The 26,223-nt window shown below is 38.9% G+C and overlaps 1 protein-coding gene across 7 annotated transcripts; it reads right to left on the bottom strand.

Annotated features, from left to right (window-relative positions):
• Positions 1 to 1,294: 1,294 nt before the first annotated feature.
• On the bottom strand, positions 1,295 to 26,034 carry SLC17A2 (solute carrier family 17 member 2). 7 transcript variants are annotated; one of them, XM_082639347.1, is made up of 11 exons: positions 19,523 to 19,632; positions 17,863 to 18,074; positions 15,790 to 16,023; positions 15,617 to 15,704; positions 7,355 to 7,441; positions 5,884 to 6,002; positions 5,600 to 5,761; positions 4,982 to 5,114; positions 4,749 to 4,896; positions 3,882 to 3,972; positions 2,446 to 2,675 (listed from the first exon to the last, which is right to left on the bottom strand). In XM_082639347.1, the coding sequence occupies exons 1-11, from the start codon at positions 19,548 to 19,550 to the stop codon at positions 2,541 to 2,543; spliced, it is 1,437 nt and encodes a 478-aa protein (XP_082495473.1). In that variant the 5' UTR covers positions 19,551 to 19,632; the 3' UTR covers positions 2,446 to 2,540. The 7 variants fall into 7 exon arrangements, with proteins under 7 accessions (XP_082495479.1, XP_082495473.1, XP_082495476.1 ...); XM_082639348.1 differs by having other exon boundaries at positions 2,591 to 2,675; positions 3,847 to 3,972; XM_082639353.1 differs by lacking the exon at positions 4,749 to 4,896 and having other exon boundaries at positions 1,295 to 2,675.
• Between the last annotated feature and the right edge of the window lie 189 nt (positions 26,035 to 26,223).

The raw sequence follows: 26,223 nt of genomic DNA, 5'->3' as shown, positions 1-26,223 counted from the left end.
CAGGCGGACTCTCAACCACTGCGCCACCAGGGAAGCCCTGTTTTACTTTTTATATACACAAAAATGTACGAATCATAAATATACACTTTTCACAAAGTACAAACACCCATGTGACTAGCACCCAAGTAATAGGTCATTACCAGCACCTCAGGGGCCTCCTTGAAGTGCCCCCTTCCACTCCTACTCAAGGGGAATTCCTAACTTGATTTTTAATAGATTAGTTTTGTTTGTTTTTGTTTTTTTTAAACTATCTAAACTTCTTAAGTTTTTTTTTTGTCTTCTTTCATTTAAAATTGTGTTTATGAGATCCATCCACGGTGTTGTGTATTGTGGTCTATTTATTCTCATTGCTGTATGAATACACCATAATTTTTTTTTACTCATTGTTCTCTTGACAACTTGTTTGCTGTTGGGCTACTATAATTAGTGCTCCTATGAACATTGTTGTACATCTTTTTCCAAATATCTATGTACATTTCTAAGTGAAATGTCTAAGTCACTGGAATGTCTAAATTTAGCTTTAGGAGATATTGCTAAGAAGATTTCCCCGAGTTCTGATTTATACTTACAGTCATAGGGTGTGAGAATTCCAGTTGCTCCACACCTTCCCAACGTTTGCTGTTTTCCATCTCCTTTTATTTTGTCCTTTCTGTTAAGCATGTAGTGGTATCTCACTGTGGTTTTGATGTTCATTTATCTAATGTCTAAGGAAGTTGAGCACCGATTTATATGTTTATAGGCCACTTAGAATTTCTCTATTATGAAGTCTTTGTTCAAAATATTTGCCTATTGTGTTGTCTGTTGGGGTTTTTTTTTGCCTGTATTTAATTTGCCTATATTTAATTTAATTGATTTTACTACTCCTCTTTTTTTTTCTTCATTTTGTTTACTACAAACTCTCCTTCCTCTCTAAACTGTAAATACCCAGAAGACATAACCAGAGTGTTCTTATCTCAGTATCACCCTCATAGCCTGTCAGTCTGTATTCTTTAAAGCACCTGCTCAAAAATACCTGTTGATTTGCACTAGGAGATTCTCTTTATCTGCTAAATTAGCTCAACGCTTTAGTCTCTGTGGTTCTACTTGGCTCCTAAACATGCTAAGAATTTCTCCTCTGGGGCTTCCCTTGTGGCGCAGTGGTTGAGAATCTGCCTGCCAATGCAGGGGACATGGGTTCGAGCCCTGGTCTGGGAAGATCCCACATGCCACGGAGCAACTAGTCCCGTGAACCACAATTACTGAGCCTGCGCATCTGGAGCCTGTGCTCTGCAACGAGAGGCCATGATAGTGAGAGGCCCGCGCACCGCAATGAGGAGTGGCCCCCACTTGCCGCAACTAGAGAAAGCCCTCGCATAGAAACGAAGAGCCAACACAGCCATAAATAAATAACTAAATAAATAAAATTAAAAAAAAAAAAAACCCATGTGTTAAGAATTTCTCCTCTGGAATAGTTGCAGCAAAACTGACATCAGCTCTCTGTATAAGACAACCTAGAGGATGTGTTTTAAGGGTTGAGACAATTAATTCCTGTTGGGGTTGATGATGACTATCTGAGAATCTTGAGCAAATAAGGAAAATCTGAAGAAGGTCAAATGATCTTTTTCAATCCTAAAAAGGAATTTCTCTGGTGTGTGATATTGTTCCATGATTTCTTCCATCTTGTTATACCTTCAGTATTCTTCTCCTCCATTTAAGTCTTCCTTTCATTTGAAAATGCCTCTGTCATCTTCCTCTAATTTTCATTCTATGGACCAAACTATCTCAATGTCTCTCGTAGAACTGCCTACATTGCTTCCCTTCACATCCATTCTTTTTACATTGTAAGCTTTCCAATTCTATCTTCTCTCTCCCATGATTTTCAGTTAGCCTAATTTAATCTTCTCCTTGTCATTTCCTGGTTGTTAAGCTCCTGGAAATTAGCTAGGATAAATAAATATCTATTTTGCCTGATGGAAATAATCCTAATGTAAATAATTTTTAAATGGCCCATTTAATTTTAGCATGTGAATTTTAATAGAATGTAACCACATAAACATCCATGTTTCTCAATGTATAAAAACAATAAAAATGTTAACGCTGTGGATTACCGCCTTAAAATTCTGTGCTGAGCTCTAGAACATACAATTCTGGTTCTAGTAGATCTTCTCTGTGTCTATAATCGCCCTCATGAAGGTACTTATCAGTGATTATTTTCACACAGCTTTTTATCTAGTTTCTTACAAAAAGGAAAATTCAAAGGCAACAGGAATTGATGTTTCAAGTTCGTCTAGCAGTTTGCAACCCTGGCTGCATGTTAGAAATCCTGGGGAGTGTCTAAAAATTAGTGATATCTGGGCTTTATCCCAGACCAATTCATTCAGAATCTCCTGAGTAGAGCCCATTCATCTGTATGTTTTAGAAACTCCCCAGGGAAATCTAACATGTAACCAAAATTGAGAACTGCTGAGCCTATGCCAAGAATATGAAAAAAGAATGACGATAAGGAAAAAATGTTGAAAAAGTTCATGCTTAGTACTACATTTAAATCTGCAACTATATCCTCAGAGACGGGTAAGAGTCCTCTCTTTGGCCCAGTGCTGGATTTCTGCTTGTCCAAATGTGAGGTAAAAAACCAGGCCAAACATGTTGACAGCAGCAGCAAGGAAAAAGACATTCCTCCATCCAGACACAGAATCCTGGAGAAAAAAAATAAAAATACACAGAATTATCAGCCTCACAGTTCCTTCTCCACTAGTTCTAGAAATCCTCCATTTTGTATGTTACAACACTGATCACAAAGAATCTAGGGAACAATATGCAATAACCACTGAGCACCTTGAAGTCTCAAAGAAGGTTTTATGAAACTGATGGAAACAAGAGGATGCTAAAATGAACACTGGGTTCTGGCTTGGATGAACTTTTCTTTAAACCCAAATAAATTAACCTACACTAATATTTTTCTAGAAATTTGGATCTCAACATTCTTGAAAATATCGTATTACTCATTTTAAATTATGCCTAAAACAACAGCTTTAAGATTTTCACTCTTGTGCTCTCTCTGATTTGTTTTGTTTTTGACTGTTGACATCAGTCACACCAACCGCCTGGATGGACATCTCAATATGATGTGAGTTACATTTGGTCTGACTGTATGATTTTCCTCATCCAGCCCTTGTAAGTCACAGTTCATTTCTGACATTATAGTCAAAGTGGATTCCTAGAAATTTGGTCAAAATCAACCTGAAAATAGATCACCTAGAGATGTATTGAAAACAAAACAAATCTTTTTCTGTAAGTTGGCTCATGTCATCCTGCCATCCCAGCCTGGTTCTGCCTTTCCATCCTCCCTATCAGCCCACACTTGGTACTGAGCAACCCTCACAGGCTATGCTCCCTGCTTTGTGTCACAGCCTTTCTCTTTCCACCCAAGATTTAACCTCTCTTCAAGCTGGCCTTGGGACCCTTTGGGTTTCCATTGTGTGATTTTTTTTTAGAAATTGGAATTAATCTGAACAGAATGTTCATAACCTTCCCCTTCTGATCCTGTATCTTCATCTCTTATCCTTGACTTGTATCATTCACTCTGTTCATAACCAAGAGCTGTTTCATACTTTTGTTCCTCTAGGAAGTCATATGTGCTATTTTCTCTGCCTGAACTGCTCATTTTCATTAATCTAATACCTATTCATTTTTAGAATTTCAGCTTTTACTTCTCTATCCCTGGGAAATATGAACTACCAGACTCTGATTTAGAGTCCCCTAAGAATAGAGTAATTGTGTTGGCAACCAGGCTTATTTTCCCCATCAGACCATACAATACTTGAGAACAGAGGCCCTGTTGTGAATCCCCAGTGCCTAAAACAATACCTGCCACTTGCAGATGTTCAATAAACTGGCCCAACCTGACTGATAAGGAATCCGGTGGCAGTAGAAGAGATGATTCCTGCGATGAGCCCAAATCCCCTTGAGATTCCCATGAGGAAACTTGCATACCTGCGGGGAGATGATTTTATACAGAAAGCTGCCTATCACTTTTCAGCAACTCAACTTTAATGCAGTTCAGCTCTAGTAGCAAAGTCATTTAGCCTAATGCAGTTTTTTTCTGTTCACTTCAAGATAGTTAGGGCAATGTCTGTTTGCCAAACCTGAAATCACCTATCCACCAACTCAACAACTAGGAAACAATTCTGTCTCTCAGGAGCCCAGGTTCCCATCCCAGCATCTTAGCATGGCAGGCAGTTTGTGCAGTGGATGAGACAACATACACTGGACAGACAGCCTGGGTCCAAATCCTGGCTCTGCCTTTGTGTGACCTCAGGCATGTCACTTAAATTTCTTGTGCCTCAATCATCTCCATTATAAAGTGAGAATAACAATAGGACATGTAGTTATGCAGACCAGATGTGTTGATATATGAGAAGTCCTTTGAATAGGATCTGGCTCAGGACAGGTGTATACATATGTGGTAGCTAATATCATCAACACTCTGGAAGCTTTTCCAAAACACGTGTGTGGGTTCTTTCCCAGAACACACAGTCTAATCTCTAGTGGAGAAGCTAAGGAAGTTTCATCTACTTGTTACTGGCCAGGATTGGGCACTGTTTTTCTAAAAACGTCTTAGGTCATGGCCACATACTGACATTTCTAGTTATTTGCTATTACTCTGCCATCATTTTGTGCATGTCAACAACAAGAAGTAGTTGCAAGAAGACTGAGGCCTAAACCTCCGGAAGGGCCTGGGGGAGGGGAACAAACAGGTAAAATCTTACCTGGGAGCGACATCTAAGGTGTTGATGATGAATCCTGAATCACACAGGTTGCTGGTCCCAGGAATAAGTATCAGCAAAATAATAGTTGTTGTGTAACTGGAAGCCACAAAAGGCAGGGAGACAGCACACAGCGATGGAAGGAGGAGCCCTGGGAAATGGGGACACACCATCAGGAAACTTCTCTGACCATGTGTGGATAAAGGGATTGGTTAACCGAGTCCCCCCATCCTTACCTAGGGATGAAAAGAGTTTTCGGACGGTGATTAATCTGAGAAGATTCCTGGACAGAAGGAAATCTGCCAACTGACCTCCTAGAATCGTACAACTTGAGGCAGCAATAAAAGGCAGGGAGGACAGAACCCCACTCTGAAGGAAGGAAATGTATACAGTGAGTAGTTACAGAGGTGCATATGGCACCAGAGTTTATCAGTTACACAGACCAACAATTAGCCCACCCTCCTGAAACTTGGAGTTGCTTTAAGGAAATTAGCATCCTTTTCCACATGAGGAGCACACTTTCTCAGGTAAGAGAGCCAGCACTTGCATTACACTGGTCTCCAGAGAAAAGCACTACTCATTTCTAAGGGAAATTGAAGCATCAGCTAGTATGGCAGTGTTGCATAGATACCGCAGCAGCTCTACCACTCAGTAATTGTGTAATCCAGGGCAAGTCATCTCCCCTCTATGTCCCTATTTCTACACCTGTGCAATGGAAATCATTACAATGTCTCTCAATCATTGTGAGGGTTAAATGTGTAGTTATGTGTAAAGTCAGAATGTAGTAGGCAGCACAGAACTGTTTCTTCTTATTGCCATTATCATGTTCATAGAAGTACAGGAAGCATACTCACATCTCTGATGTTGACATGGAGCACAGAACTGATGTACGTTGGTAGGTAAGTTATGATTATGGTGCATAACCAGAAATGGCTGAAAAAACCCGTGAAAATGGCCCAAAGTGGTAGGCATCTGACCATAGCCTTTATGGGGATGGATCGTCTAGGAGAACTGGACTGAAAGGAAATATCTAATCAGTATGGGTATTAGAACAGGACAGAGGATGCCTCTCCTGAGAGCCCCACACCCTACCCTGGAGATCTCTGCATGGCCCACAGGTAAAAGGGCTGCACTGTACCTGTTGAGCCAGTGAAGACACGATGTGGTCCTTTTCCCTGACGCTTATGCATGGGTGATGCATGGGGTCATCATAAATCACCATGAACCACAGGAGACAGCAGACACAGCCAATGCTACCTGGGAAGCTGGTGTCCAATTAGTTTTCAGGTAGATTTGTGTGCTAGGGGAAGGGAGTTTCCTCTGAAGTAGCACACCTCACCCCAAAACACACATATCAATTCATGGTTGTTCCACCATCATGACCTAAAGTTTCCCACTTCTTCATCTCAACTCATCTACAAATCTCCTTTTGACTAAATGTAGAGTGCCATTTGTCAATGTCAGAGCCCTCTCGACAGAACAGGAGCATGAACGTACCACTGTATAGCTGATTAGTTAATCTTCAGACTCCAGTGGATATATCGTGGTGTGTCATTAGAAACAACTTCTTAATACACACATTACTGTCTTATTTTAGAAGATCTGAATAGTCAGGATTGAAGAGAAAAGTATTCATCCATATACAAAACAACCTGCCATAAAATGAGTGTGGCAAGGAAAATTTTCCAACACATTTGCAAAAGACAGTATTATTTGTAATCAAACAATACATCCATTATGGATTTCCAGAAAAATATTTCTTGACAGTACCTGATCAACATGTGTGGACAAAAATGACCTGGGATTAGCATCATTAATGAGAAAGCCATCCTAGCTGGAACCATACTGAGAATAGAAACTTGTCTCATTGCTGAGATTTGTCACCTGAAGAGGTTCTATGTTAAAAGACTCTGGACTAATGTTCTTTAAATTTCCTCTAATTACTGGATTTATCCATTCTTTTATTTATAAAGCTATAAGTCAGGTACTATGATAGTACCAAAGTGATAAAAAAATATGGAATGAATTTCTTGCCTCGGTCATTTCATAATCTAGTGGAGAGCGAGAAGGGGAAATAAATAATTACATGCCAACACAGCCTAGAAAAGAAATTATCAGTAAGCATCATAGAGGACAGAAAGACTTAATCTGATGGGATAAGTCTTGGTAGTTCCCATAGGGAGGTGTACGTTTAATTTGAGCTTTGCAAGATTCACCTGGTAGAAAATAGGTTAAGGGCATCTTGGTAGAAATAATAGTTATAATAAAATATGAAGACATATTGAAAATGTGCTTCACCAGCTCTGACATGTTAACCACACAGAGCAACTAGACCTGGTGTTTCAGACGTGGTGGCAGAGATTCTACAGAAGATGCCTGGGGTGGGTGTGTAAGGCTACACTCCTGATTTCTCAGAAGTCAGCACCATGCAGATGGTCATCTCTTAGACTAGACTAAGAAATCTACCAACCCTCAACATTCTTCGTCATGTTCCATTTAACAACGGACATTTTCTCTCAAATGGGAAGAATGTGGGCGATAGGTAATGTAAGCATAAAAACAAATGCCTGGGAAGTGGAGGTGTTAGGAGTTAAGAGAAAGTGACTCACCAAAGATGTAGAAGATAAAAGGCCAGCCCAACACCTGTGAGATTAGTCCCCCCACACAGAGGATGATGAAGGACCCAAACGCTGCCCCTGAAGAGGAGAGGGATAAAAAAACACTGAGGAAAATAGCAAAGGTTGAGACTGAGTGACTTCCCTGGATGTTGTCCCAACAAAGAGGTGGCAGACTTAGAATTACTGGGTGATGAGAGTCTTTCTTCCAGCTCACAGATCTCCCCCAATAAAGTCATGAGAAGTTATTAGAATTAATAAATAATAAAAATATGCCACCTGACACTTCAATGGCTCCTTACCTCCAATGTGACCAAATACAAATCCCTTTATTTGTCATAGAAACTCTCTGCAAACATAGCCCACCAGTATTTCCTTATAATCAGAGTTACATTCTGGCAGGGGCAATATGAGGTTGGCAACAGAAAAGGAAACTCTTACAAAAACTAATAAAATAAAGTCCTTGACCTCAAGGGGATTTCAGCCCAGTTGCAGAGAAAAACATGAACAAAATTCACTATTATAAGTGTAACACAATGTAGACCTTGGAGTCTGAACATATTTTTCAGAGACCCATAATAAGAAATGTATCTTTCATGGCAACACAATACATACACAAATATACACACACACACACACACACACTTCAAACAAGAGTTTCATGAATCAATACTTAGTCTTACCATGTGCAATTCCCTCCAAAATTTTTCATTCTATTCTATTCACTTTCATTTTAAAAATACTGGTTTTGACCTACTTAATTGATTTTATGACCCCTTCAATGGGTCCCAATATATGCAATTTGAAAAAAAAAGAATGTGGAATATAAATATGATAATAAAACTACAATTTCCTTTGAAAGTATACATGAGGAGAAAATTAAAACTGATGATAAGATTCACAAATTGTTTACATGAACTAATAGTAGGATGGATGGAATTTTGGTAGAAGAAGCTGGGAGCAAAAGACCTTCCAGGAAAATGAGCCAGTAAAAATAGAGCTAGAGAGAAGTTAAGTGCAGACTGTACATGCTACAATCTGAGCATTGCTTACAGAGGGATGTTGAGTGCAAAGGCAAGTTGGGACCAAATGGTCGAGCATCTTTGTATCCATGCAACAAGGAGGTCAGTCTTCTGTAATCATGAAGGCACACACTGAATATTCCCAAGCAGGTTAGCAAAAATGCCCTGTCTGTGCTTTAGGGAGATAACTTGGCTTTGATGAGAAGTTTGAAGGAAACAAAGCTAGAGGAGAGAGAAGACCAACTGAGCATTTGTAGATAGAGGAGATGTTGACAACTGCAATGGAAGGAGCCACACGGGACAGTGGCTTTGGAGTAAAAATCTGCAGGATGCAGCCATGCATTGGACTGGAGAGTGAGAGGCTTGATGACCCTCAGTTCTGTTCTTCAAGTACACATTCTCAGTGCTACCAGTTGGGGCAAATAGCAATGATGTAGTTATCAAGTCCTTATGATCACAAGCTCTGGTGGGGGAGTGTAGCATGGTGATTGAGAGTGTGCACTCTGAGACCAAATTGCCGGGGCTCAAATCTCAGTTCTACCGCCAGCTAGTTATTTGTCTCTGGGAAATTTACTTAATCTCTGCATACTTTAATTCCCTCCTTTGTAAAATGAGAGTTAAGATTGGTTCAAGATGGTGGAGTAGAAGGACGTGCTCTCACTCCCTCTTACAAGAACACCAGAATCACAACTAACAACTGAACAATCATTGACAGGAAGACACTGGAACTCACCAAAAAAGATACCCCACATCCAAAGACAAAGGAGAAGCCACAATGAGATGGTAGGAGGGGCACAATCACAATAAAATCAAATCCCATAACTGCTGGGTGAGTGACTCACAAATTGGAGAACACTTATACCACAGAAGTCCACCCACTGGAGTGAAAGTTCTGAGTGCCACGTCAGGCTTCCCAATCTGGGGGTCTGGCAACGGAAGGAGGAATTCCTAGAGAATCAGACTTTGAAGGTTAGCAGGATTTGATTGCAGGACCTTGACAGGACTGGGGGAAACAGCGACTCCACTCTTGGAGGGCACACAAAAAGTAGTGTGCTCATCAGAAACCAGGGGAAGGAGCAGTGACCCCCATAGTAGACTGAAGCAGACATACCTGCTAGTGTTGGAGGGTCTCCTGCAGAGGCGGGGGGTGACTGTGTGTCACCGTCAGTACAAGGACACTGGCAGGAGAAGTTCTGGGAAGTACTCCTTGGCGTGAGCCCTACCAGAGTCTGCAATTAGCCCCACCAAAGAGGCCCAGCAGGCTCCAGTGTTGGGTCGCCTCAGGCAAAAACAACCAACAGGGAGGGAACCCAGCCCCACCAATCAGCAGACAGGTGGATTAAAGTTTTACTGAGCTCTGCCCACCAAGGCAACAGCCAGCTCTACCTACCACCAGTCCCTCCCATCAGGAAACTTGCACAAGCCTCTTAGATAGCTTCATCCACCAGAGGGCAGACAGCAGAAGCAAGAGGAACTACAATCCTGAAGCCTGTGGAACAAAAACCTCATTCACAGAAAGATAGACAAGATGAAAAGGCAGAGGGCTATGTACCAGATGAAGGAACAAGATAAAACTCCAGAAACACAACTAAATGAAGTGGAGATAGGCAACCTTCCAGAAAAAGAATTCAGAATAATGATAGTGAAGATGATCCAGGACCTCGGAAAATGAATGGAGGCAAAGATCGAGAAGACTCAAGAAATGTTTAACAAAGATCGAGAAGAATTAAAGAACAAACAAACAGAGATGAACAATACAATAACTGAAATGAAAAATACACTAGAAGGAATCAATAGCAGAATAACTGAGGCAGAAGAACGGATCAGTAACCTGGAAGACAGAATGGTGGAATTCACTGCTGTGGAAGAGAATAAAGAAGAAAGAATGAAAAGAAATGAAGAAAGCCTAAGAGACCTCTGGGACAACATTAAATGCAACAACATTCGCATTATAGGGGTACCAGAAGGAGAAGAGAGAGAAAAAGGACCAGATAAAATATTTGAAGAGGTTATAGTCAAAAACGTCCCTAACATGGGAAAGGAAATAGCCACCCAATTCCAGGAAGTGCAGAGAGTCCCATACAGGATAAACCCAAGGAGAAACATACCGAGACACATAGTAATCAAATTGGCAAACATTAAAGACAAAGAAAAATTATTGAAAGCAGCAAGGTAAAAATGACAAATAACATACAAGGGAACTCCCATAAGGTTAACAGCTGATTTCTCAGCAGAAATTTTACAAGTCTGAAGGGAGTGGCATGATATACTTGAAGTGATGAAAAGGAAGAACCTACAACCAAGATTGCTCTACCCAGCAAGGATCTCATTCAGATTCGATGGAGAAATCAAAAACTTTACAGACAAGCAAAAGCTAAGAGAATTCAGCACCACCAAACCAGCTCTACAGCAAGTGCTAAAGGAACTTCTGTAAGTGGGAAACACAAGAGAAGAAAAGGACCTATGAAAACAAACCCAAAACAATTAATAAAATGGTCATAGGAACATACATATCAATAATTACCTTAAATATGAATGGATTAAATGCTCCACCCAAAAGACAAAGGCTTGCTGAACGGATACAAAAACAAGACCCATATATAAATGTCTACAAGAGACCCATTTAAGACCTAGGGACACATTCAGACTGAAAGTGAGGGGATGGAAAAAGATATTCCATGCAAATGGAAATCAAAAGAAAGCTGGAGTATCAATACTCATATCAGATAAAATCGACTTTAAAATAAAGAATTTTACAAGAGATGAGCAAGGACACTACATAATGATCAAGGGATCAATCCAAGAAGAAAATATAACAATTATAAATATATATGCCCCCACCATAGGAGCACCTCAATACATAAGGCAACGGCTAACAGCACTAAAAGAGGAAATTAACAGTAAAACAATAACAGTGGGGGACTTTAACACCTCACTTACACCAATGGACAGATCATCCAGACAGAAAATTAATAAGGAAACGCAAGCTTTAAATGACACAATAGACCAGATAGATTTAATTGATATTTATAGGACATTCCATCAAAAAACAGCATATTACACTTTCTTCTCAAGTGTGTATGGAACCTTCTCCAGGACAGATCACATCTTGGGTCACAAATCAAGCCTCAGTAAATTTAAGAAAATTGAAATCATATCAAGCATCTTTTCTGACCACAATGCTATGAGATTAGAAATCAATTACAGGGAAAAAAAACGTAAAAATCACAACCACATGGAGGCTAAACAATACGTGACTAAGTAACCAAGAAATCACTGAAGAAATCAAAGAGGAAATCAAAAAATACCTAGAGACAAATGACAATGAAAACACGATGATCCAAAACCTATGGGATGCAGCAAAAGTAGTTCTAAGAGGGAAGTTTACAGCAATACAATCCAACCTCAAGAAATGAGAAAAATCTCGGGCCTCCCTGGTGGCATGGTGGTTGAGAGTCCGCCTGCCGATGCAGGGGACACGGGTTAGTGTCCCGGTCTGGGAAGATCCCACATGCCACGAAGCGGCTGGCCTCGTGAGCCATGGCTGCTGGGCCTGCACATCCGGAGCCTGTGCTCCGCAACGGGAGAGGCCACAGCAGTGAGAGGCCCGCGTACCGCAAATAAAAAAAAAAAAAAAAAAAAGAAAAAAAGAAATGAGAAAAATCTCAAATAAACAATCTAACCTTACATCTAAAGGAACTAGAAAAAGAAGAACAAACAAAACCCAAAGTTAGCAGAAGGAAAGAAATCATAAAGATCAGAGCAGAAATAAATGAAATAGAAACAAAGAAAACAATAGCAAAGATCAATAAAATTAAAAGCTGGTTCTTTGAGAAGATAAACAAAAATGATAAACCTTTAGCCAGACTCAAGAAAAAGAGGGAGATGACTCAAATCAATAAAATTAGAAATGAAAAAGGAGAAGTTACAACAGACACCACAGAAATACAAAGCATCAAAAGAGACTACTACAAGCAGCTCTATGCCAATAAAATGGACAACCTGGAAGAAATGGACAAATTCTTAGAAAGGTATAACCTTCCAAGACTGAACCAGGAAGAAATAGAAAATATGAACAGATCAATCACAAGTAATGAAACTGAAATTGTCATTAAAAATCTTCCAACACACAGAAGTCCAGGACCAGATGGCTTCACGGGTGAATTCTATCAAACATTTAGAGAAGAGCTGACACGCATCCTTCTCAAACTCTTCCAAAAAATTTCAGAGGAAGGAACACTCCCAAACTCCTTCTATGAGGCCACTATCACCCTGATACCATAATCAGACAAAGATACTACAAAAAAAGAAAATTACAGACCAATATCACTGATGAATATAGATGCAAAAATCCTCAACAAAATACTAGCAAACAGAATCCAACAACACATTAAAAGGATCATACACCATGATCAAGTGGGATTTATCCCAGAGATGCAAGGATTCTTCAGTATATGCAAATCAATCAATGTGATACACCATATTAACAAATTGGAGAAGAAAAACCATATGATCCTCTCAATAGATGCAGAAAAAGCTTTTGACAAAATTCTACACCAATTTATAATAAAAACTCTCCAGAAAGTGGGCATAGAGGTGGTCTACCTCAACATAATAAAGGCCATGAATGACAAACCCACAGCAAACATCATCCTCAATGGTGAAAAACTGAAAACATTTCCTCTAAGATCAGGAACAAGACGAGGTGTCCACTCTTGCCACTATTATTCAACCTAGTTTTGCAAGTCCTAGCCATGGCAATCAGAGAAGAAAAAGAAATAAAAGGAATACAATTTGGAAAAGAAGAAGTAAAACTGACACTGTTTGCAGATACCATGATACTATACATAGAGAATCCTAAAGATGCCACCAGAAAACTACTAGAGCTAATCAATGAATCTGGTAAAGTTGCAGGATACAAAATTAATGCACTGAAATCTCTTGCATTCCTATACACTAATGATGAAAAATGTAAAAGAGAAATTAAGGAAACACTCCCATTTACCACTGCAACAAAAAGAATAAAATATCTAGGAATAAACCTACCTAGGGAGACAGAAGACCTGTATGCAGAAAACTATAAGACACTGATGAAACAAATTAAAGATGATACCAACAGATTGAGAGATATTCCATGTTCTTGGATTGGAAGAATCAATACTGTGAAAATGACTATACTACCCAAAGCAAGCTACAGATGCAATGCAATCCCTATCAAATTACCAATGGCATTTTTTACAGAACTAGAACAAAAAATCTTAAAATTTGTATGGAGAAACAAAAGACCCTGAATAGCCAAAGCAGTCTTGAGGGAAAAGAACGGAGCTGAAGGAATCAGACTCCCTGACTTCAGAGTATACTACAAAGCTACAGTAATCAAGACAATATGGTACTGGCACAAAACCAGAAACAGATCAATGGAACAAGATAGAAAGCCCAAAGATAAACCCACGCACCTATGGTCAACTAATCTATGACAAAGGAGGCAAGGATATACAATGGAGAAAAGACATTCTCTTCAATAAGTGGTGCTGGGAAAACTGGACAGCTACATGTAAAAGAATGAAATTAGAACACTGCCTAACACCATACATAAAAATAAACTCAAAATGGATTCGAGACCTAAATATAAGACTGGACACTATAAAATTCCTAGAGGAAAACATTGGAAGAACACTCTTTGACATAAATCACAGCAAGATCTTTTTTGATCCACCTCCTAGAGTAATGGAAATAAAACCAAGAATAAACAAGTGGGACCTAATGAAACTTAAAAGCTTTGGCAAAGCCAAGGAAACTACAAACAAGACGAAAAGACAACCCTCAGAAAGGGAAAAAATATTTGGAAATGAATCAATGGACAAAGGATTAATCTCCAAAATATATAAACAGCTCACGCAGCTCAATATTAAAAAAACAAACAACCCAATCAGAAAATGGGCAGAAGACCTACATAGACATTTCTCCAAAGAGGACATACAGATGGCCAAGAAGCACATTAAAAGCTGCTCAACATCACTAATTATTAGAGAAATGCAAATCAAAACTACAATGAGGTATCACCTCACACCAGTTAGAATGGGCATCATCAGAAAATCTACAAACAACAAATGCTGGAGAGGGTGTGGAGAAAAGGGAACCCTCTTGCACTGTTGGTGGGAATGTAAATTGATACAGCCACTATGGAGAACAGTATGGAGGTTCCTTAGAAAACTAAACATAGAAATACCATATGACCCAGCAATCCCACTACTGGGCATATACCCTGAGAAAACCATAATTCAAAAAGGCACATGCACCCCAATGTTTACTGCTGTGCTGTTTACAGTAGCCAAGTCATGGAAGCAACCTAAATGCCCATAGACAGATGAATGGATAAAGACGATGTGGTACATACATACAATGGAATATTACTCAGCCAATAAAGGAACGAAATTGAGTCATTTGTAGAGACGTGGATGAATCTAGAGACTGTCATACAGAGTGAAGTAAGTCAGAAAGAGAAAAACAAATATTGTATATTAATGCATATGTGTGGAACCTAGAAAAATGGTACAGATGAACTGGTTTGCAGGGCAGAAATAGAGACACAGATGTAGAGAACAAACGTATGGACACCAAGGGGGGAAAGCAGCGGGGGGTGCGGGTGGGGGTGTGATGAATTGGGAGATTGGGATTGACATGTATACACTGATGTGTATAAAATGGATGACTAACAAGAACTTGCTGTATAAAAAAATAAATAAAATAAAATTCAAAAGAAAAGAAAATGAGAGTTAAAAATTATCTTCAAAGGGATATTGTGAATATTAGCTCAGAAGAGTAAAGAACTCAGAATATTGTGGGCTCTTGAAACTCTACTTTCCAGACTGATTTATCTCCTTACCACTGATAGTCTTAATTCTCATTTGCATACCTTTGCTAAAATGGTGTTTATACAGTTTACTTGGTTTTTTTTTTTTTTGTATTTTTGCAAATTCTTAAAGTTCTAAACTTTTCCCTACAATGCTTTTCTGTCTACCCTCACAATGCTCACAATGGTCTTTTCTGCTTCTGAGTCTTAGTGGCTTTACAGCACAGATGTATCTGTCTTATTTTTTATGTGACTGTCTTACATTGTTGAATATTTTTACAGCACTTTTCTCCCTGTCCCTCAAACCATCCTATGCATAGAAGGAAAGATGTAATAGGGTGAAGGAGATTACAAAGTTGTGATCTATATGTATATCCTTACCTGATCCCGCAATGCTGGTGAGCTTGCTTCGTTCAAGTGGGGGAGCCCATTTTGCCCAAATTGTAAACTGACCTGTCCATGCCATTCCCTGAAATGAAAATCATTAAGACTCTTGATCTCTAGTAGAATTCAGGAATCCATATCCCACACAGAACGAGAAAGTAATCGGCTACCTGGGCCATGCCCTGGACTGTCCGAATCACAATAACCAGAATCACTCCAAAGTCAGCAGCCAGTGGTGTAAAGAGGGTGAGAAGGGAGGAGATCAGCAAACCAGCACCAAGCATCTGCTTTGCTCCAAATATCCCTGCTAAATAGCCACTTGGGATCAGAGTCAGTATTATCCCATAGTTGATGGAGCTAAAGATGATACCCTGAGTCTCTGGGCTCCATTCATATACAGAGGCCTAGGGGGAAAAAAAGGAAAATTCTTTGCTAAGAATTTCTTTTATAAAAATTCTGATTTATAGCCAGAGCTGCTTGGGGTTTTGACCCTCCTATAAAATATCAATTTTGGTTTTCCTCCATTTTTTACCAAACAAATATTCCACCTTTTCCAAACAACCAATTATATCTCTAATTTGCTCCTCTCAGAGGGAGAAAAAAAGAGAGAAATGAAGAAGAAAAGGAAAAAGAATAGAGAAATGAAGAAGAAAAGAGATAAAGAAATGATTACATAGGTAGTTGATAGGAAGACGTAAATGAAATATAGTGAAAGAGCTTCTTTTAACTATTTTGGTTCTAGTAAATAATTCAGGTGACATGCTGACTCTCATTTCAAAAAATAAGGAAAACACATCTTTACTGAATGTTGATCAAAATTAGTCCCTAAAATCAAGTTTAGGAATCATGGTCTGCCCTAGCAGAGGTGACTTCCTAAAACACATATTACACATTAATAAGATCACATTTTCTTCTGATGTAACCCAATAAATAATTTTGGTAGACCACTAGATACATGGCATCATGGTATAAATTGAAGTAAAGAGCAAAAAAATGTAAAATATGAAATATTTTGTCCACTTAAAATAACTATAAATAATACAAGATATATGACTCATGTCAGAATTCAAGTTTGAGGATGAATGGCAATAAAATAGGGACTTTAAGAAGAGGCAAGAACAATGTGGGAAGGTCCCAGGAAGGAAGAAGTATTTGAACCGTTCTTTGAAGAATGCCTATGATTTGTGTAAAGAGAAATAGGAAAACTCATTCTTATTGAAGAAAAACAGCAAAAGTGGACTTGCAGTATTTGGAACGATACCCAATGAAACTAACCAGGACTCTGACTTGCTCAGAGCAAAGACTCTCCCTGAGCCATTGACAGCAGATATGAGTGTGCTGAGAAGTGGGCCCAGGTTCTGGAGAAGTACAGCATCTTAAGAGAGGAGTTCGCGACTTGAAGGTATTCTGGATTCTTAAGCACAGGTGTGTGAATGTGTAGAATGAATGATGGAAGAAAGACTGGAGACAGAGAGGTCATTATAAAAAAAGCTGACTCCAAGGTAACAAAATCATAAAATATGAGGATGACTTTAGAAATGTAAAAAAAATGTTAGTTTAAAGAAAAAATTTAAATGGGTTATAATCATGATTCTTATACAAATAAAAAATGAACATGTAATAAAGATTTTATTTAACTCATTGATTAATGGGGGAATTGGTAAGATGTTACAACTGGCCCAAAGGAGAATTCAAAGACCCACACATTTATAAGTGGGAAGTAATGCTGAAATAGATTTTAAATATATAGCAAAACTGGCTTATTCAACTGAGGGGCAAGTGGAGGAGAGTAGCAATTGATTTTTCACCGAAGAAAATTCATTTCCAGAGCTATGGGCAAGAATCATTTGCATTACTATTTATTATATAGAACTTACTAAGTTGTAAAATGGCTCAAAGACTATGAAAAGTACAGAGACCTGCTTAGAATCAGGCAGAAGGATATGCATAGATATATCCTAGTGCCTAGTTTTTCATTGAAGATACCCAGTAATCTATTCCTTTCTAGAAGTGTTCACAATTTTTCCCTATAGTCCCCACCCCCAACCTTGTAATCATAATAATCTCAGTGAGACTATTTTAATCACAGAGGTAAGCAATATCTCAAAGAAAAGTACTTCCAGTCCTTTTTAGTTTGCCACTGAAAATTCATGCTTCTATATGCCACAGAATCAAGATACAATTCTTCCTTTCAAACTGGATTTTCCCTCTCAACAAAGAGCCTTGTTCTCCATTATACTTACTCCCGAATTAAATTCCTTGGTGGATCTGTTGGAGTGATTGAGGGTGAATGCAAGAGATCTTTCTGTGGAGGCATTGAATAAACCAGGCTGCTGAGTGCTATTCACCATGGCAATGATTGCAATGCTCAGACTCACACGCTGGGTTATCACAGTAAAGTTTGAGAAGTGCATGATGAGAGCCAGTCCATAGCGTAATGAACAGAATTCAGGAACTAGAGAATAACACAGATGTCTGCAGTGAGTATCCTGACTGAGATCACCTTCTTTCCATTTCTCCCACTGCTAAGTCTGAGAAAACTACAGATGATTTCACGCAGTCCCACTATCTTTTTTCACCGAAATCATCATAACGACAACCCTTCTTTGTCATATTCTTTAGTTGGCTTCAAGACAATAAATCGGGGATTTCACCATCAAGTAAAACAAATATGGCCTTTTTTCAGAGGTGTGGGAAGCAGATGAAAATATAAGAAAAATTAAATGAAGGCATTTATGTCACATTGTTCCAAAATAAAGTGAATGAGGAAGATGGGGGAAGAGCCAGTCACAGAACCTGAGTCTCCTAGTCTCAAGTCTGTGGTCCCATCTGTTTTGCTTATTCATCTACCATAAAGCTTGAAAGTTTATACTTAGAGAGCTGCCTTTGAATTAAGTGAACATCCAAGGGTTCTCTTTTAAAATACCTGATACATAGTGTATAAATGAGCACAACCACTAACTCCTTAGTGTAATGTTCACTTGGAAGTATTTTTGTTGTATGTCACTAGGCTCTGCCTTCACATATATTCAGCTTAAAAGAAACTAATATGAGGAACCATTTTTACTGTCTGTAGGTGATATGGTACTGGAGGAACTGTCATTCTGTTACAAGAGCAACAAGTTCTTTTAGGTCCCCGTGAAGTGGAACAATGGGCCTATATTGAAAGGGTTCCCATGTGAATGATGGATTAAATTTTTTTGCACATTTGGAGAAATGGGACTAAAGAGAAACAAAGAGAGAACCTGTGAAGAAACAGATAAACATATAAAAATATATATATAATGGGAGAAATAATTTTTAATGGCCAAATAGGCTCAGGGATGAGATTTGGTTGCCTGCAAAATTATTTCCCTATTACTGGACTTTTCCAAAGCTCATGGGAAATAACCAGCTACATAGCAAAGATATTGTAGCAGGAACTCATATATGGGTTAGGGGTTTGTTTAAAATGACTTTTTCTGGACTCATTCCATTCCTTATGTCCTGGGATTCAGTGATCATTTGACGTAATTTCTCATAGATACCTCATTGGGGCTCCCTAAGGAAAAAGTAGCAGGTAACAGGATGAGGGGCTGGATCTGGTCCAATGTTATACTGGGAGAATCTCCACAACAGGGAGGCTTGATAAAAAACAAAGGAGAAGGAATGGAGAACGAGGATGTGGAAATAAAGCTTCCACTCGTCCATAAGGTAGCCTGCAAATACAAGATGTGACTTGGGACTTCCCTGGTGGTCCAGTGGTTAAGACTCCATGCTCCTGATGCAGGGGGGCCTGGGTTCGATCCCTGGTCAGGGAACTAGAGTCCACATGCCGCAACTAAAGGTCTTGAGTGCCGCAACTAAGAGCCGGTGTAACCAAATAAATAAATTTTAAAGAGAGAGAGAGATATGTGGCTTTACCTTTCCTGGTGGAAGGCTTCTCATCCATTTGGCTCCTCTGGGAAATGGTACCACACTTTGTGGGGGAGATTCCCTCTGCCCTGAATCTCTTTTACCACGATGGGCTTTTATCTATGGGGAAGAAGAACAATCCAAAACAAGACACACAAATAATTTTCTCGTGTTAATGTTGCATTCTCTCAGCATCAATGAAATTTTGACCCAACACAGGTATATGATTTACATTTTGCCGTATGCTTCCTTATTGTTATGATTACAGAGGACTCGATTTTTATAAGAAATCTGGCTAAGTCCCAGCTAAGTGATGTAGAGCTAGTCATTTAAATTCTCTAATTGGCCATTTCCTTGTCTGTTCAATAAAAATAAATCTCCTTTCTGAGTGGTGCTGCAAGAACTGAATGAGAAAATTGCAAACCACAGAGAACCATGCAAAGGTAAGGCATATTATGGCTTGAAGCAAGGTCAGAAGACAGGAAAATTAAGCCCAAGAGCTGGGGAGGAAAGTTCCAGAGCAGCCCTTTCTTTCATTTTGACCATGTTTCTGTACATCTTTCTGCACGACCAGAGCAATGTCCTGTGGTTCCTTCTTTGAACATGAAGAATGACATTGCATAACACATATATATAGTACTAGTAGTATTTAATGGTTTAAAATGTTTATTCTTGTCTTTGCTAACATAATTTGGACACTTTACTGGGCTGAAAAGTTCTTCAACTCACCTGAATGAGGGCTTTCTACTATAATTATGAATAAATCCAGCTACTTGACAGGTAAAGGGAATTCATGACCGTGAAATGGACACATCTAATTTGATATCTGTACCCCAATATTTGGGGATTCATACATTTATTTCTTTTAGGTACAATCCTCATGCTAAGAATATCATAAGTTTTGCAGTCATTCCTAAACTGAAGCATCCATGACCTCACAAACACATATATCATGCTTATATTGCATCATTCAAAACTTTGCATTCTTTCTGCACATAAATTTAACAAGACTTATCTGCACACTTAAGAATGGAGGATGGAGGATCATAATGAAAGAGACAGGTGAAGAATTTTGTTCAAAAATATGCTTTGCAGTATTATTACAACATAATATTGGAGACAAATTAACCTAACCATAAGGGTTTGGTGAGTCAATTTTAATAGATTCTTATAGTGGACTTTATTAAAATAATGTTTTCAAAGATATGCAATAATATTAAGGAAATGCCTGTACTCTAGTATACAAAACAAGCACTATGCCTGTGCTGATACACGCACATCCAAGAAGAGAGAAATGGATTCACACAAGTGCCAGCAATGGCTATTTCTGGGTTACAGAACACACTGTGATCATGTAATTCTTTATGATTTTCCATATTTATCAAGTGATTTTTTAAACAATTAGTAGTTATTTTATACTCAGTGTCTTTGAAGGAACAATAATTAGGCTTCAGAAAGCCAGTCAGGATAGTTTTCTGCTTACCAAATGGCTCTAGAATTCTGAGAACAAGATCACCCCATCTGAGTTTTGAAATTTTCTTTTTTTGTTACAATGGACCCAAATAGATGCCCAGTTGCCAACAAGAGAATGTCATCACCAGGAAACATGTTGGCTTTTGCTGTGCTTTTTTTTTAACATCTTTACTGGAGTATAATTGCTTTACAATGGTGTGTTAGTTTCTGCTTTATAACAAAGTGAATCAGCTATACATTTACATATATCCCCATATCTCCTCCCTCTTGCATCTCCCTCCCACCCTCCCTATCCCACACCTCTAGGTGGTCACAAAGCACCGAGATGATCTCCCTGTGCTATGCAGCTGCTTCTCACTAGCTATCTCTTTTACATTTGGTAGTGTATATATGTCAATTCTACTCTCTCACTTTGTCCCAGCTTACACTTCCTCCTCCCCATGTCCTCAAGTCCATTCTCTACATCTGTATCTTTATTCCTGTCCTGCCCCTACGTTCTTCAGAACCATTTTTTTTTCTTAGATTCCATATATATGTGTTAGCACATGGTATTTGTTTTTCTCTGACTTATTTCACTCTGTATGACAGACTCTAGGTCCATCCACCTCACTACAAATAACTCAATTTCGTTTCTTTTTATGGCTGAGTAATATTCCATTGTATATATGTGCCACATCTTCTTTATCCATTCATCTGTCGATGGACACTTAGGTTGCTTCCATGTCCTGGCTATTGTAAACAGAGCTGCAATGAACATTGTGGTACATGACTCTTTTTGAATTATGGTTTTCTCAGGGTATGTGCCCAGTAGTGGGATTGCTGGGTCGTATGGTAGTTCTATCTTTAGTTTTTTAAGGAACATCCATACTGTTCTCCATAGTGGCTGTATCAATTTACATTCCCACCAACAGTGCAAGAGGGTTCCCTTTTCTCCACACCCTCTCCAGCATTTATTGTTTGTAGATTTTTTGATGATAGCCATTCTGACTGGTGAGAGGTGATACCTCATTGTAGTTTTTATTTTATTTATTTATTTTTTACATCTTTATTAGAGTATAATTGCTTTACAATGGTGTTAGTTTCTGCTTTATCACAAAGTGAATCAGCTATACATATACATATATCTCCATATCTCTTCCCTCTTGTGACTCCCTCCCTCCCACCTTCCCTGTCCCACCCTTCTAGGTGTCACAAAGCACTGAGCTGATCTACCTGTGCTATCCAGGACATGGAAGCAACCTAAATGTCCATCAACAGATGAATGGATAAAGAAGATGTGGCTCATTGTAGTTTTGATTTGCATTTCTCTAATGAATAGTGAGAAATCATTAATGATGCTGAGCATTCTTTCATGTGTTTGTTGGCAGTCTGTATATCTTCTTTGGAGAAATGTCTATTTAGGTCTTCTGCCCATTTTTGGATTGGGTTGTTTGTTTTTTGTTATTGAGCTGCATGAGCTGCTTGTAAATTTTGGAGATTAATCCTTTGTCAGTTGCTTCATTTGCAAATATTTTCTCCCATTCTGAGGGCTGTCTTTTCGTCTTTTTTATGGTTTCCTTTGCTGTGTAAAGCTTTTAAGTTTCATTTGTTTCCATTTGTTTATTTTTGTTTTTATTTCCATTTCTCTAGGAGGTGAGTCAAAAAGTTTTGCTGTGCTTTGGAAGGCTTTCCAGTCCTGCTAACATCTGGATGATATCAGGAGTTCAGTTCAGGGCTCTACACTCAGATCTTAGCTGAAGAAACGGAGTGGCCACCTGGTTGACCTGGAGTTTGGACCATTTTCTATTTGATCTCTCTTGTTGTGTAAGATTCCCAAGACTTGACAGAAGGCAATTTTTACTGTACACTCACCTACAAGTACATGTACTCCAATTAAAGGTTCCCACCAACCTCTCCAACCAATCTGACAAACATTGAGCTCTAGAGCTGAAAGGGACTTGGAGATTCTCTGACCCAACTGTTTTTTTTTTTTTTTTTTTTTTTTTTTTGATGAGGAGACTGATGTGCAGAATGCTTGAAAAGTTGCTTCAAGTCACAGAGTATACTGAGTCAGCACCAGGTCTCCCGATGCCCAGACTACTGCTTTTTTCTATCTGTTAATACTACTTCCTCTTTATGGTCATATTTTAAGCACAAGCTTAAAATACAATTGGGTAGTTTCATTTTAATGTATTCCAGATAGGAATTTATATGAATTTAAGTTGTTTTTTTTTAATTGAAGTATAGTTGATTTACAATATTATATTAGTTTCAGGTGTACAGCATAGTGATTCAGTATTTTTGCAGATTATACTCCATTCTAAGTTATTACAAGATAATTGCCATAATTCCCTCTGCTCTACAGTATATCCTTGTTGCTTATCTACAATTTTAAATTAAGTTTTAATCATTTATTCCAGAAGGAAATTTGATGATGAAAATACGTTCTGGTTGAGCTTTGAATATTTTAAAAAAGAAAAAAGACTACTCTTTCTTGCTTTTTTGATTAGTGGAATTATATCACAAACCCATCACTTCAGTTCCCATTCCATCTGCTGCCATCCCTACCTTGGCTTTCATAGTTTCAAATGCTACTTTGAAATTTGCCTTAAAAGCTAACTTCAGTTGTTAATTGCCCTGTTTCCTGTGTATGAGACAAATGCAGAAATCAGGCAGACATCCCAAACCAATCGAAAAGAGGGTCCTTCTGTGACATAGTAATGGCAACTATTTTTCTAAAATAATCACAGAAGCATATGATAGTATGGGATCTGAGAATTGGCATAATTGATATCACTTAGAGACAGTGGAATGAGTTTTAGCCCAATTAAAACATTGTCAAGGACCTTCCTACTCAGTAGTGACATTTCTAAAAAATAGTGAATCGTAGTGTCAAAGCTGTAAATAGGGGCTTCCCTGGTGGCGCAGTGGTTGAGAGTCCACCTGCCGATGCAGGGGACGTGGGTTCGTGCCCCGGTCCAGGAAGATCCCACACGCTGTGGAGCGGCTAGGCCTGTGAGCCATGGCTGCTGAGCCTGCGCGTCCGGAGCCTGTGCTCTACAATGGGAGAGGCCACAACAGTGAGAGGCCCGCGTACCGAAAAAAAAAAAAAAAAGGTGTAAATAGACGTAGAAAAAATGAATTAAAATTAAGTAAAATGAAAATTCTATACTTTAAAAATAATTTTATGACACAAAATAGAGTTATATTTGGTATAAGAGTAATATAGACATAGACAAGATGACATGCATAAGCAAAATAATTTTTATCCTCTTACTCTTAGTCTAGAACTCACTATTTCGTTATAATGGTCTTTCTGTTGCTCTTAGATTTCCTTTAATACTGAGCCTGTCTTGCATCACCTCTGTTAGCTGAGTCCCCTAGTTTACTCAGAGTAAATGTTTTTGGTTGAAAGAGCAGGAACCTGCAGGTCAAAGGGTATCCAAGGACCAATTCTTCTCTGTCATTCACAGTCTGAGTAAAGCAGAGCAGATTTTATAAGATCCCAGAGCTGTCACAGTTTCATAGGAAAAATGGGGATAATATTACTTCACAGGACTATTGGGAATGAAAACAAAGGTATGAGACATGCCTTCTCAATGTAAAATATCATACATTATAAAATATTATTGATATTAACAACAGAAATAATAATTAGTCACAAGATTGGCACTTGGGCCCTCTCAGATTAATAAATACAGGTTTATGGCACTTGGGCCCTCTCAGGTTAATAAATACAGGTTTACAGCACATGAAATATCTTTCTATAAAAATGCTTTTGATTGATTGTTAAATTGGTTTTAAATGTTTCCTTTTAGAAGTGGGTTCTTCCGGACTAGAATCCAGAAGATGGATGAGGAAGGGATGCACCTTGCTACCAACATCAGAGAACATGCCAAGAAGTAATTTCTTCCATGCTAGTAAAACTGAGGCCTCTTTTATCACCTATTTACCTTTCTGAAAGATTGGTAGTTCTGGAATAAAATTGGTTATTCCAGTAGATCATTTACATCATGCTGTTAGTTCATGTGAATGTAATCTTGAAAAAAAGAAAAAGAAAAATGTACTAAGCACCAATAGTAGGTAATCCTAGAAGGCAGGGTTAGGTCAAAATTAAGGTGCAACTGGGGCCCTGCCCACAGGGGACTCACAGCTCTGCTCACCAAGAAATAACACAGGAGTGCCTGGGCACCTTTCCTCCAAGGAACAACCTCAGGTTATGTCTTCCAGGCCTGTATGAGTCCATCTCTGCTATGGAATTGGGGTTTTCTCCGGTCAGGTTGGGAGAGGGCACCTTCCTTGGGTCTTTTCCCCTAGGCCTTCCCATCACAGCACTGATAGGTACTAACAATAATCTCTTGGGGCACCTTTCCTCAGCTATACAATGAGGGCAACAAACCAGGTGATCTCCACAAGTGTAGAAGGTTTCTTGCCTTCAATTTTATCCACAACTTTGTTCATATTCTCCTTTTCCTGAGAGACAATTTCAACTACATACAGAAATCTGAAAAGGCCCATGAATCACAGTCCCCAATCCCAAACTTCGTTAGTTCTGATCCAGTATTTTATTCTGCAGCCAAAGCCTGTTCAACTCATCAAGGTGTCACAGTAAATACTTACGGAATCCTTGGAGAAGTGACAATTGTCCACAGAGTCCATTGACACTGGTGGCCTCTCAAGCCTTGCTGTAGGGTCTTGATTGAGTCAATTACATTTTTTAGAAAGTTTCTTCTTCATTTTGAAATCAGAAAACATTCCCAGGTGGAGATCCTTAGGCTGCTGATAATGTTTTCCTCTGACTTCCCCTTAAACTGTTCCCTCCCTTTAATGGATCTCTGATTGATTAGTAATTATCCTCTGACCCCAAAAGAAGAAATGCACTTACCTTCACCATTAAATCAGTATTGGAAGCCCTAGACTATAGGCTACCTTGAAGAAAGAAGGCATTTTCGTCCCTTCTTCTCTTTCAAATTATTCCACAATTTCACAAGGATAAATAATGCGTCACACGGCAGGCAGACTGCATTAGGTTTAGCCCTACGTTCTCGGAGCAGACAGCCTGGGTTTGGCTTTGCCGCTTAATTTTTAACTTCATTTTCAAGTTCTCACTGATAGAATATCTCAAAAGATGACACCATGTTTTTTCTGCTTTGAACTCTGCAGACAGCTGAAAAAGTCAACACAACTTTTTCCTGAAGGGAAGACAGCATGATGTGGAAGAAAGATCAGGGCTCCTGAGACTGGAGGAATGAGGTCAA

This window comes from Mesoplodon mirus (assembly GCF_964341445.2).
Source record: "Mesoplodon mirus genome assembly, chromosome: 12".
Classification (NCBI taxonomy): Eukaryota; Metazoa; Chordata; class Mammalia; order Artiodactyla; family Ziphiidae; genus Mesoplodon; species Mesoplodon mirus.
This window is presented reverse-complemented; position numbering and strand designations above follow the sequence as displayed.

Excerpts from the sequence above, each read along its gene's own strand:
- SLC17A2 (XM_082639353.1), bottom strand. The coding sequence starts at position 19,550 with ATGGATGAGAAGCCTTCCACCAGGAAAG. Across the intron at positions 16,024-17,862 it reads CCAAGGAATTTAATTCGGGA|GCCTCTGTATATGAATGGAG; the intron begins GTAAGTATAATG and ends TTTTCCCCCTAG. Across the intron at positions 3,973-4,981 it reads AAAACTCTTTTCATCCCTAG|GTATGCAAGTTTCCTCATGG; the intron begins GTAAGGATGGGG and ends ATCTCCCCGCAG.